General features: G+C 37.1%; 4 protein-coding genes across 5 annotated transcripts; 2 read left to right on the forward strand and 2 right to left on the reverse strand.

Moving 5' to 3' along the window:
* The first annotated feature begins 24 nt into the window (after positions 1–24).
* On the forward strand, positions 25–1088 carry LOC126760184 (39S ribosomal protein L9, mitochondrial). The gene is made up of 3 exons (XM_050475653.1): positions 25–192; positions 281–607; positions 672–1088. The coding sequence occupies exons 1-3, from the start codon at positions 121–123 to the stop codon at positions 1035–1037; spliced, it is 765 nt and encodes a 254-aa protein (XP_050331610.1). The 5' UTR covers positions 25–120; the 3' UTR covers positions 1038–1088.
* A 185-nt stretch (positions 1089–1273) lies between these two features.
* On the reverse strand, positions 1274–3111 carry LOC126760162 (39 kDa FK506-binding nuclear protein). Its single transcript, XM_050475621.1, has 5 exons — positions 2946–3111; positions 2572–2802; positions 2288–2509; positions 2171–2230; positions 1274–2110 (listed from the first exon to the last, which is right to left on the reverse strand). Exons 1-5 carry the CDS (start codon positions 2953–2955, stop codon positions 1545–1547), a joined length of 1089 nt encoding a protein of 362 aa, XP_050331578.1. The 5' UTR covers positions 2956–3111; the 3' UTR covers positions 1274–1544.
* A 1614-nt stretch (positions 3112–4725) lies between these two features.
* On the forward strand, positions 4726–6223 carry LOC126760153 (odorant receptor 7a-like). Of its 2 annotated transcripts, none has more exons than XM_050475598.1 (3): positions 4726–5500; positions 5583–5940; positions 6008–6223. In XM_050475598.1, exons 1-3 carry the CDS (start codon positions 4740–4742, stop codon positions 6065–6067), a joined length of 1179 nt encoding a protein of 392 aa, XP_050331555.1. In that variant the 5' UTR covers positions 4726–4739; the 3' UTR covers positions 6068–6223. The 2 variants fall into 2 exon arrangements, with proteins under 2 accessions (XP_050331555.1, XP_050331564.1); XM_050475607.1 differs by having other exon boundaries at positions 5697–5940.
* A 2309-nt stretch (positions 6224–8532) lies between these two features.
* On the reverse strand, positions 8533–9576 carry LOC126760177 (calcium-binding mitochondrial carrier protein SCaMC-3-like). The gene is made up of 3 exons (XM_050475644.1): positions 9433–9576; positions 8797–9370; positions 8533–8735 (listed from the first exon to the last, which is right to left on the reverse strand). The coding sequence occupies exons 1-3, from the start codon at positions 9574–9576 to the stop codon at positions 8533–8535; spliced, it is 921 nt and encodes a 306-aa protein (XP_050331601.1).
* Between the last annotated feature and the right edge of the window lie 1247 nt (positions 9577–10823).

Here is a 10823-nt window from a genome sequence, read left to right on the forward strand (position 1 = left end):
TTAGATTACATAAGAAATGTCAGGCAGAACAGCTGTTTCACCGGTGGTCAATTTTTTATCGCTGTATTTTTTGTTAAAATTTGAATTACTACGAAAAATAACATAACTTTTTGAATAAACATGTTGAAAACATGGTGCAGTGGTTCTATTAATTTACTTAAAAGTGCAGCCACCGTGCAGCAGCAAGTGCGGGTGGGTACTTTAATTTTATTCATTGAAATTTACTCTACATACATAACCAATGCACTCACATGCGTTACGCGGTGTATATTTTTTTTAGACAACTTTTGTATTGAAGCGCAAATATGACCCATTGTTGCATAAAACGAACGCCAAACCCCGAAAATTGCGTGCGAAACACTTCATCTATGAGTTGGTAGAGGATACAAATGTGAAACGTCGACCGAATTTGGAAGTTGTTTTAAAAACTTATGTGGAAGGTGTGGGTGATAAGGGTGATGTGGTGTCGGTGAGACCTAATTTCGCCTATAATAAATTGTTGCTACCAGGTTTGGCAGTGTACAAAACAGATGAAAATGTGGCATTATATACCAAAACCGAGGACGAGAAGAAAACGGTGCGCCATAGCTCTGCATTTGCCCAGCGGGTATGTATATATGCGAGTGTATATTTTTTATTTACAAACATATAATATATTCTGAATTTCATAGACGATAAACATTATCGAACGTTTTTCACTGGCTGTGGTTATGAATAAGGATCAGCCATGGGTTATTGAACCCTGGCACATAAAAGCGTCTCTTCGAAAGGCGGGTATTCATTGTCCGGAAGAGTGCATTACTATGCCAGAAGAACGTATTGAAGGTCCAGATATGAATAAAGAAGCCAAAGAGTTTTATTGTACTATTACCATAAATAATTTGGAGAAGGCGCGATTGCGCTGTCGTATCCATCATTGGAGTACAGATCCGAGCGAACGGTTGCCATATGTACCGGAATTTTGGAAAATACCTTCAGAACCACTCTTCGGTAGTGAAAACTCTAAAGAACCTACAGAAAAAGTAGAAGAGAAGTAGTATATGCAAAATAAATAATGAAAATTAAATAAACTACCTACTAATTTTAAATATTTATTTATTTTATTGAATATGAAATGGTTTTACGTCCATTTACAAATATGTTTGGGAAATGGTGATAAGATGATTCCTAACATTTTGGACTATTTTATACAAACGACAAATCAAGCGGTTACTTTAACTAAGCTAAAGAAAATGTTGAATTTCTAACCAATTTCGGATTCAAACAAGTGAGATTTTACAAAACAGTACTTCGAATGTATTTATTTTTTAATCATTCACAAGGAGTGTTGCTCATATAAGAGGATAGTTCTACGTTGCCTTTTTGCACATTTTCACATTTATGCAAAGGAATAATAATAATGAGGATAATTAAGGAAACAACTTGTTTTTAACTTATTTGAAACTCAAAAAGGACGAACATATAAAAAAAAACGTAAATGCGAACTACCGCAAATACATATATAAATGCTAAGTAAATAAACAATTAAAGGAAAATATGTATTTCTAATTTACGCCCTTCAATTCTACTTCGAAGACAAGCGTGCTGTTTGGCGGAATTGTTGGTGGTGAACCACGTGCGCCGTATGCCATATGTGGTGGACAAGTGATGCGACGTTTACCGCCCACTTTCATTCCAGCGACTCCAACATCCCAACCCTTAATGACTTCACCACGGCCCAGACCAAATTTGAAACCAGCGCCTGTCCTCAAACTGTCGAATACCTTATTGTTAGATTTAAGTCTGCCTTCATAATACACTTGAGCACGTTTGCCAGACTTAGCTTCTGGACCATTGCCAATACGAATATCTTCAATTTTGACACCACCAGTTATTACGCGTTCACCGCCAGCTTTCTGTTGTGGTTGCTTCTGTTGCTCAGCTTTGTTTGCTTTTTTATCCTTCTTGCCTTTCTTATCTGCAGCAGATTGGTTTTCTTTTGCGACCCCATTTTGTTGCTTTTGAGGCTTATCCAATTTTGGCTGTTTAGCTTTTGGCTGCTGGACTTCTTCATCCTCGCTTTCTTCATCTTCTTCGCCCTCTTCATCATCGTCGTCACCATCATCTTCATCTGTAAAAATATTTGTCGAATAAATATTTTTCAAAACTTGTAGTAAAATTTAAAACTTACCATCGTCTTCGTCTTCGTCATCTTCTTCATCCTCATCGTCATCATCCTCCTCGACTTCATCTATTATTAACGACAACGTCATTTCATGTATTCATTTAACCATATATGATTACTTACCTAAACCTTCTCCATTAAAATCACTGTCCTCTTCATCTTCATCATCTTCCTCTTCAACCGCCGATTTCTTGCCCTTTTTGGCGTTGGCTTTTTTTATTAAAGCCTGGCGAAGATCTTGTATATCTTGCTCTTCCTCTTCTTCTTCCTCATCATCATCATCTTCATCATCCATGAAGTTAAATTTGTCAATGAGGTAGCCAGTAAGACTAACATTTCCGCTACCTTTATAGATATAATATTTATTTTAGACAATTCATTTGAAATCTATTATTTTAAAGACTTACCAATGCTTTGGAAACAAATTTCATCGCCTTCACCGAAATTCAGGTCCAGCATAACTTGCTCGCAGTTGCCTTTGCGCAATGTGCAAATTAAAAATTTCTGATTATCATGATTAATAAAAATTTGGTTAGCGCCTTCATCTGATGAGGAATCTGTATCCAGCGCCGCCAAGGAGATGTGAAACGGTTTGCTGGTTTTTTGAGTGTATTTACGGTTAGGTTTTAAATTTAATCCTAAATATTGGGTGATAAATGTCATTAAAATATTTTTGCAAAGATGGCGTGGGTCGTTAGGCCCGCGCAAATATAAAAAAAAACACGTGGTGAAATCGTTTCTTACAAAAGCAAACTACTCAACAATTACTTTAAAAACTTACCCCAAAACATGTTGTTATTATTTTGTAAAATTTAGTCTTCTTTAAAAATAACTGTTTTATTGAATCGCCTTGAAAAAGCAAAGTGCGTGAATATATCTTAAACAATGCTTTGATACCGGTAACGAAATTGTAATAAAATTCCTTTGCAACTGATTGAACTGCCAAAGAAGTGAACGCGATGGTATGCCGCGTGAAATGACAGTGGAGAGACAGGGTTGCTTTCCGTAAATGCTGCTATAACTACAGGGTGGTTGAAACAAATAATTAATTAAGTCACTGGCTAGAGATATCTGTTAAATTTTCTTGAGTTTCTTAAGGTCCAATTAACAATTCTAAACCATACACTTGCGTACATAGTTCATCCTTCTCTTTCGCATATTTTCCAGCATTTGGCAATGTATATACATATGCGTCTTGGCAATAAGGGAAATGCTTATGAGGAACTCACCGGTTAGATAACTGAAACAGATACATGTAAGATGCGCAGAAACTTCTACAACTTTAACCAATAGTTGCGATAGTCTTAACGTATAAATCGTTATTAATTGCATTTTATCAATTTTATTTGCTACTTGAGGTTTCTACGTTTTATAGATTACATAAATACAGTTGCACAACTAATAATTTACATATATTTCCTTCGCCTTAACCATTCATTACCCAACCATGACACCATATGTGTAACTGTGTATAATTAAAATAGAATAATTGCAGACTGCGGAGATTTCGCCACACTTCCTTTAGTCATGATTCCACTCTAATTAATAATAAATTTAAAAAAATAACTGTACACAAATTAAAGTGATAAAAATGAAAAAGGGAAGAGGATTTATTCTTATTCTTGATCAGGGGGTTCTTAAGCCTTTTTGTGCTATTTCCCAAAAGGGAGAATTCTAAGCTTATTTTCCTTCCCTACTAGCTTCAACAATGGGTTTGTAAATGTGGTTCACCATTTCTAATTTAATTCTGTCAAACTCAAGACTTTATGTAAGAAATCTTTTTTGATTATATTAAAGATTTTCGGCGATATTAGGAAAGACTCCTTCAACGTTAGTTTCATTAGTGGTAAGTATGATTAATTTTCTTCATTTTTTTATGATGAATTGTTTGACCTGATAATGTTTATAAAAGCTTCTTAAGGTTGTAAGTCCCCTGATGGACTTGTATGAGGAGATTTTGATACATATAAAAAATAGTAAAGCTATTAATATCCGAGTGCTGTTCTGTATAAAGAGCACTGAAGCTATAATACCCTTCACAAGTAAAATACTTTCCATGCAAGATCTTACTCTTGATCTTTGTATGGCAGTTATAAGCTATAGTGGTCCGCTGTCGACGGTTCCAATAAATGGGTAGCTAGTTACTAGGCGAGAAAGGACGTGTACAATATTTCAGATAGGACTAGTTCACGTATACATACATATACAGAGCAGTTTGACGGATATGACTAAATCAACTCAGCTCGGCGTGCTGATCCTTTGTATATACATATGTATGTTTTATAGGGTCTAGAACGTAGGATACGTACTTCTGGGTGTTAAAAACTTGTAAGGGAACTTAATATACCATCTTCACGGTATAAAAAGTTAAACGAATAAGCAAAAGTGTCAAAGACCTTCCGTTCTTACATTTTTTGAAACAACAATACTCCTTATAACGACGCCTATGGTTCCATAAATTCTTATATGCGAATGTTCTTAGCAATAAAAATGCATTTTTCTACGATTTCCCCATAATAGACTTTTCTATGTTTGCGATTTTCAACATTGTGGTAAAGTTATCCAAAGCAAAAGGATGTTTGAACTATTAAGCGGACGAGGTATTCGAAATGCTGCCTCAAAGGATGCATTCATCTATTTCTTCAAGGGTTGTACTTTTGTGGGGATAAGTCCACCTAAGAATGCTGGTTCGCTATATTATATGTGGTCTTTTTTGGTTAATGCAATCTGCATAATAATTGCACCAATTACTGGCCCAGCAGGCTTCGTTATAAAATATATGCAAAACATCATTACAACTGTACAATTTCTGAACGGTTTACAGGCTAGTTTAAATTTGATTGGCTTACCAGTGAAGTGTTTAACGGTGACAAGCGGCTTGAATCGACTGCGCGGCATGGAGCCAACTTTGACGGCGTTGGATGCACGTTACACCAGACCCGAAGATGTGGCTTTAATACGGAAAGCTGCAGTCATGGGCAATAGATTGGTATTCATTTTTGGCACCTCATATCTGATGTATATGTTGTTTACGGTCATACCGCCCTTAATCAATGGTGAAGCGCCACTTTCGGTATGGATTCCGTTTTACGATGAGCATCAGTCCGCAATGCATTTCTTCGGGCAAATAGTTTATGACTTGTGCTTGATGGGTTTCGTATTATTCCATCAATCCCTCTACGATTCATATGGTTCGGTATATATTTATGTTATAAGTACGCATATACAGTTATTAGTGCGTCGGGTCGGTCGTTTGGGCACAGATGCTACCAAGAGTGAGGATGACAACTTGAAAGAGCTGGTGGATTGCGTAGTCACGCATCAACAGATACTAGAGTGAGTGATTTAGTGCCTTTAATTAAAATATATTTTTGTAAAACTAATTATAAATTTGTTCAAAACAAAAAAATAACATTAGATTGCTGGCTCGAATTGAACCGATTATTTCCAAAACAATTTTTACACAATTCCTAATTATGTCCTCGATTTTGTGTGTGACCATGGTGAATATGTTCTTTTTCGCCGACCGCAGCACCCAAATCGCTTCGACTCTCTACTTCTTGTGTGTTCTATTGCAGACGTCGCCTTGTTGCTATTTCGCTACCGAATTGAAGGCCGACAGCGAGCAATTGCCACTGGCCATTTTCCATTGCAATTGGCCTGACCAGGATCGGCGTTTTCGCAAAGTGATTTTATATTTTATGCATCACGCGCAATTGTCCATTGAACTGATGGCCATGCAGTTGTTTCCCATTAATGTGGCAACAAATATTTCGGTGAGTGTCGGCATTAGCTCAGACTTAGTTTTAACTGTGAAATCTATTTTACTTCTATTGCTTTCAGCTGGCTAAATTCTCTTTTACACTTTTCACATTCATCAAGGAGATGGGCATTGGTCAGTAAGCAAAAAATTGAAAAAAAAAATCAAACGGAAAATAAAAAAAAATTAATAGTGCTTTTAAATTTGCAAATATAATTGTAGCTGCTTAACCTGCACCTTGCGCTTGAACTTTTAAATTATTTAATTCAAAATAAAAATAGTAGTGGCACAGCATTTCATTGATCATGTGTTTGTTAATATCAAATATTGTAAGGTTAGGCACATAACATAGATCACCGTGTTAGATTGGTTTTATATAATATGGCGAAGATGATGATCCATGAATTTAATTTCCCGTAAAATGTTTGCATTTGGTAAGTTTTAGGAGGCACTTTCAACGATGAACAAAATATGCTCGATCTATCCTAGGAATTCAAAAGGGATTTAGCCATTCTCGATGCCTAAGAAGTGCATAATTTTTACAACTTAATCTGGGAGCACAGAAAAGGGAACATGTAACGGAGTTTTCATTAAGAGCACATTTTTTATTCCTGTTAAAGTACATTTGATACCAATTTGTGTGGATCTTGATTTCTTTTGCATGGCGCCGACGGTCATGCTTGCAGAAGTCCAGATGCTGAACGCAATTTTCGACGGGTTTCAAGCATAAATCGGCCGATACTGTTGCAATTTCACGTTCGATATTCGTATGAAGTTCATTAATCGTCGCAGGCTTGTTGGCGTAGACCATAGACTTGACGTAGCCCTACAGGAAATAGTTTAACGGCGTCCAATCGCATGACCGAGGTGGCCAATTGACAGGCCATTTCGTGAGGTAACACGTTCACCAAATTTGGTTTTGAATAAATCGATTGTGACATTCGTTGTGTGGCTTATGGCGTCACGCTGTTGGAACCACATATTTTACAAGTCCAAATCATCCTATTCAGGCCAAAAATATTCGGTTATCTTTGAGCGGTGGCGATTCTCATACACAGTAACGTGCCGGTCTTGATCATCACGGAAGATGTACGGCCCAATGACGCCGCCGGCGCATAAACCGCACCAAATCGTATTTTTTTCGGGATGCAATGGTGACCCATGGAGTACGTGTGGATTGCTGCCTGACCAATAATGCATATTTTGCATATTGACGAAGCTATTCAGTCAGAAGTGAGCCTCATTGCTGCAGAGGATTTTTCGATGAAAATCCAGATAGTTTCCAAGTTGTTCCTAAGCCCAATTCACAAACATACGACGTTTCTGGTGGTCAAGCGGCTTCAGTTCTTGCGTCAATTTGATCTTGTATGGATGTAGGCCTAGATCTTTCCACAAAGTTCGCCGCAACTACGTCACTGAGATGCCCAACGCTTGAGAACGACATGTGAGAGACGATCATAAATTGGACGTAGCGCTCTTAAAGTTGCGATCACTGACTCCAAATTTCGGTAGTCAAAAATGCGGGGAAAAATATGGCGTCGTTTGCTGTCTCGATCGATCTACTTTTGTAGCGACTTTATTGAAAAACCCGTTACATGAAACTGAAACTACATAAGACTTGCTAGTAAAGTACATTCACATTTTGAGTTTTGCATACAATTTTTACAAAATGGCTGAATTTTAGTAAAAGGGTTGTTTAGCCGAACAAATGACGAATGGAGAAGTTAACGCTTGTGGAAATATAAGCCATAAGTAGAGTATGTGGCAAATACGGAATGTGTTGATACGACTACTTCCTGCCAACAGTCATCTTCATAAAGCAAGAGATGCGCCAAGAAAAGTGTGTAATTACTTGAGTTTTGTAGAAGGCTTTGAATTTAGCATATAAACAGTATTTCAAAATATTAATGAATTTTAAAATATGTTAAAGCAAGCTGGTTATATTGCAGCTTTTTGTTTCAATCAAAAAGTAGTCCATCACTGCGTATACGTAACTTACCCAATGCCTTGTCAACTGATTGTAATCAATTATAATACGAGTAATCGATAATTATCGCTTGTTGTTGTAAAAGTGTTGGACAACGTTGGTTTCGTGGCATCATGCTAAGATATATACATATAAATCCCGAAAAGTTAGAAGCCTGACATCATCTAATGGTGGACATTTAAAGTGTGCGGAGAAGTTTGTTGCGTCTCTATACTTTGTACACGATAATCTTGAGCGTATGTTGAGCAAAGAGGAAAATAATACGAGCAAAGATCACTCTTTAATGTAACAGTAAAATTAGTTATCACCAACTGCGTAGTAAAAAATAAAAGGAGATCGAGACTCACAGTTGCGCCCAACTGAGATATTATCATGATATCTTATGCGGGATCTTAATTTGTACTCCAGTTCAGATAGACGAATGAACGGATAGAGAAGGTCTATGCACTCTTTTCATATTGATATACGAGTATGTATATATATAGCAACCTACATTTCCCTCGATAAATGCTAGGCTTTACATACAGCCTTTAGGTAAAGAAACGAGCGACATATTGGAAGGGCGATAAGAACCAGTAGATAATATATTGTAATAATATTTATTGCTTAATATTCGTAACTTTATATCATACTGTAACCTAGAAAAGATATGATATACTCATAGACTAAATAAGTAATACAAACAGAAGGAATAGATTTCATAAAGTTGGGCAATATACCGCGGTATAAACCATGTATACCTTCTTTTTGGTGAATTCGCCACAATAACAGTACCATGTTGTTATCTAAAAATCTTTCGCTCAGGGCTTGCTTTTTTAGGACACCTGAAAAATAGATTAAATAGTATTTTAGTATTACCTACAAGTTATACTATTTTGCCATTACTTTTAGCTTGAAGTCGTGAACTCAATAGCGCCATCGGATACGTTGTTACTTGACCAATTGTACTTGAGAATGTGCAACAGCTTAATATCACCAGCGGTTTTAATGTATTTTCTGCTTCTCTGTAACCCAAATATGCTTGCTTAACCGTCTCATAAACGGCCAGATCAATGCCGCAATAAAGCATAATGCCGACAGCAAATGCGTTGTAACCACGGTAGAAGGATCGTAAGCCCTCCTGTTCAAGCATACTCTTGATCATCGGCATGACCCCCGAATATTTTCCAGTTTTAACCAATGCCAATCGTGTTTTCAATACATCCATGGGGTAAAGCAATGTTTGCGAAGCATTACCCGCTACAGCGCCGCATGCAAAACGTTCACCTATTGTTAGGGCACGACGCTCGTCCACCCCGCGCAGAAATCGCTTACTTTCAGCGTATACAGCAAATTTTATAGCAGATTCGGGTGTAATTTTCAAAACATTTACGCCATTGCCACGCCACATACTGAGCACACCACCGTCGCTAATTAAATACCGAACGGATTCCATGAAGCTTGTCTTATGCGTTTGTACCTGTACCAATGACACGCTTGACTCATAGTTTTACCGAATAATGGTTGGTCGTTTTTATTTACCTGCAAGTACACCTTAATTCTGTCGGCTGGTGCGGTGCACGTGCGCGATATAGCTCCTGCGATTCCGCCTGCAAGCAGATGCTTCCAAAGGGGAGAGTTTTTCATCGACGCATTTTGTATGCTAAATGTTGTTGTTTGATCCATTTATGTTTTCATCATAAACTAAATTTAATTTATGAATTTTATACAAATATTTATAAATATTTATGTGACACGAACATGATTGAAAACTTTGTAGAAAATTGCTGTGCTTTGATTGGATGATTTTACAGCACTTTAGGGTCTGGGTTGGGTCTCCAATAAACATCGAAAACTGTTGTTCATAAAAAAATTGTCGATAATGAGAGTAGCGTGCCTGTGGAATCGAATATTTGTAAGAATAAAGCGTTGGCAGGATAACTCCTTACATGATCATTTAAAGTGGAAAAATACGTGTTTTAGTTAAGGCCTTAACTTAGAACTTAGACGCAGGAAAAACACTGAAAATTGGATTTTTGGCAGAGATTTTTACAAAAAGATTAAAATTTCAGTGAAAATCCTTCGTAAAAGTCTTTAAGAATTGTACCTCAAAGACCTGTGTAAGATTTCATAAAGATCGGTTGCGTAGCTCTTCAGAAATCTAGCCAACCGATCCGACCAAACCTACCGTCAAAAACAAAGTTTCGAGAAAAACGCGTTTAAAGACGGCGCACTTAGCCTAGCTAGTCTCGAGCGCACAAGTTCTCAAGGCTGTACCTCCGAAACTATTACTCGGATCAACTTGAAAATTTAGGGCAATATTCTAGAGGCGTTGTAGAATTTAATAAGACAATAAAATAAATAAATTTTTTGAAACCCGTAAACCCATGTAGGCGTACATACTTAAACATTGTCGAACATTGCTCTGAAGTAGTCATATGATTGCATTTGTTGCCTGGGGTGAGCTGACGCGCTACCCATCACGTCGACAGCTGCCATAACGGACGTGCGGCCAAGTTGAAAATCGTTAAACCGATTTTTACGGTAGCCATCAAAGGAGAAGAGTAACCGTGTATAGCATTCAAGCGCTCTTTGATTTCATTATGGGATTTTCTTTCCAATAACTTAAATCTCTAACTGATATTGGGATCAAAACCAAATTATAAGTTTGAAGCTCTTTTTCGATTTTTTTTTTCTGTTAACGTTGTTGTGTAATTAACCGGCAATTTAACCGATAAGTGGCTTGCAGGGTACTTAGTGCTCGGGATGGATTTCTTAATATTCATGAATTTTTCATTTAAATTATCAAGCAGTGAAGAGAATATAGCTTAGAGTGTACACGAAAACCGTGGAGAGTAAATTCGGACTGACGTATGGAACGACTTGACGCATTTTACGTCGAGATCTTACAGAATTGACAGCGTACAAAATAC

Source organism: Bactrocera neohumeralis, chromosome 2 (assembly GCF_024586455.1).
Source record: "Bactrocera neohumeralis isolate Rockhampton chromosome 2, APGP_CSIRO_Bneo_wtdbg2-racon-allhic-juicebox.fasta_v2, whole genome shotgun sequence".
Classification (NCBI taxonomy): domain Eukaryota; kingdom Metazoa; phylum Arthropoda; class Insecta; order Diptera; family Tephritidae; genus Bactrocera; species Bactrocera neohumeralis.

What these genes read in the sequence shown, in the direction of transcription:
- LOC126760184 (XM_050475653.1), top strand. Translation starts at nt 121, where the DNA reads ATGTTGAAAACATGGTGCAGTGGTTCTATTAATTTACTTAAAAGTGCA. An exon ending in CCGTGCAGCAGCAAGTGCGG is followed by an intron (nt 193 to 280) that starts GTGGGTACTTTA and finishes TATTTTTTTTAG; the next exon opens with ACAACTTTTGTATTGAAGCG. An exon ending in GCTCTGCATTTGCCCAGCGG is followed by an intron (nt 608 to 671) that starts GTATGTATATAT and finishes TGAATTTCATAG; the next exon opens with ACGATAAACATTATCGAACG.
- LOC126760177 (XM_050475644.1), bottom strand. Translation starts at nt 9,576, where the DNA reads ATGGATCAAACAACAACATTTAGCATACAAAATGCGTCGATGAAAAAC. An exon ending in GAATTAAGGTGTACTTGCAG is followed by an intron (nt 9,371 to 9,432) that starts GTAAATAAAAAC and finishes TCATTGGTACAG; the next exon opens with GTACAAACGCATAAGACAAG. An exon ending in TTCACGACTTCAAGCTAAAA is followed by an intron (nt 8,736 to 8,796) that starts GTAATGGCAAAA and finishes TCTATTTTTCAG; the next exon opens with GTGTCCTAAAAAAGCAAGCC.
- LOC126760162 (XM_050475621.1), bottom strand. An exon ending in AATTTGTTTCCAAAGCATTG is followed by an intron (nt 2,510 to 2,571) that starts GTAAGTCTTTAA and finishes ATATCTATAAAG; the next exon opens with GTAGCGGAAATGTTAGTCTT. An exon ending in TGACGAAGACGAAGACGATG is followed by an intron (nt 2,111 to 2,170) that starts GTAAGTTTTAAA and finishes ATATTTTTACAG; the next exon opens with ATGAAGATGATGGTGACGAC.
- LOC126760153 (XM_050475598.1), top strand. Translation starts at nt 4,740, where the DNA reads ATGTTTGAACTATTAAGCGGACGAGGTATTCGAAATGCTGCCTCAAAG. An exon ending in ACGCATCAACAGATACTAGA is followed by an intron (nt 5,501 to 5,582) that starts GTGAGTGATTTA and finishes AAATAACATTAG; the next exon opens with ATTGCTGGCTCGAATTGAAC. An exon ending in ATGTGGCAACAAATATTTCG is followed by an intron (nt 5,941 to 6,007) that starts GTGAGTGTCGGC and finishes TATTGCTTTCAG; the next exon opens with CTGGCTAAATTCTCTTTTAC.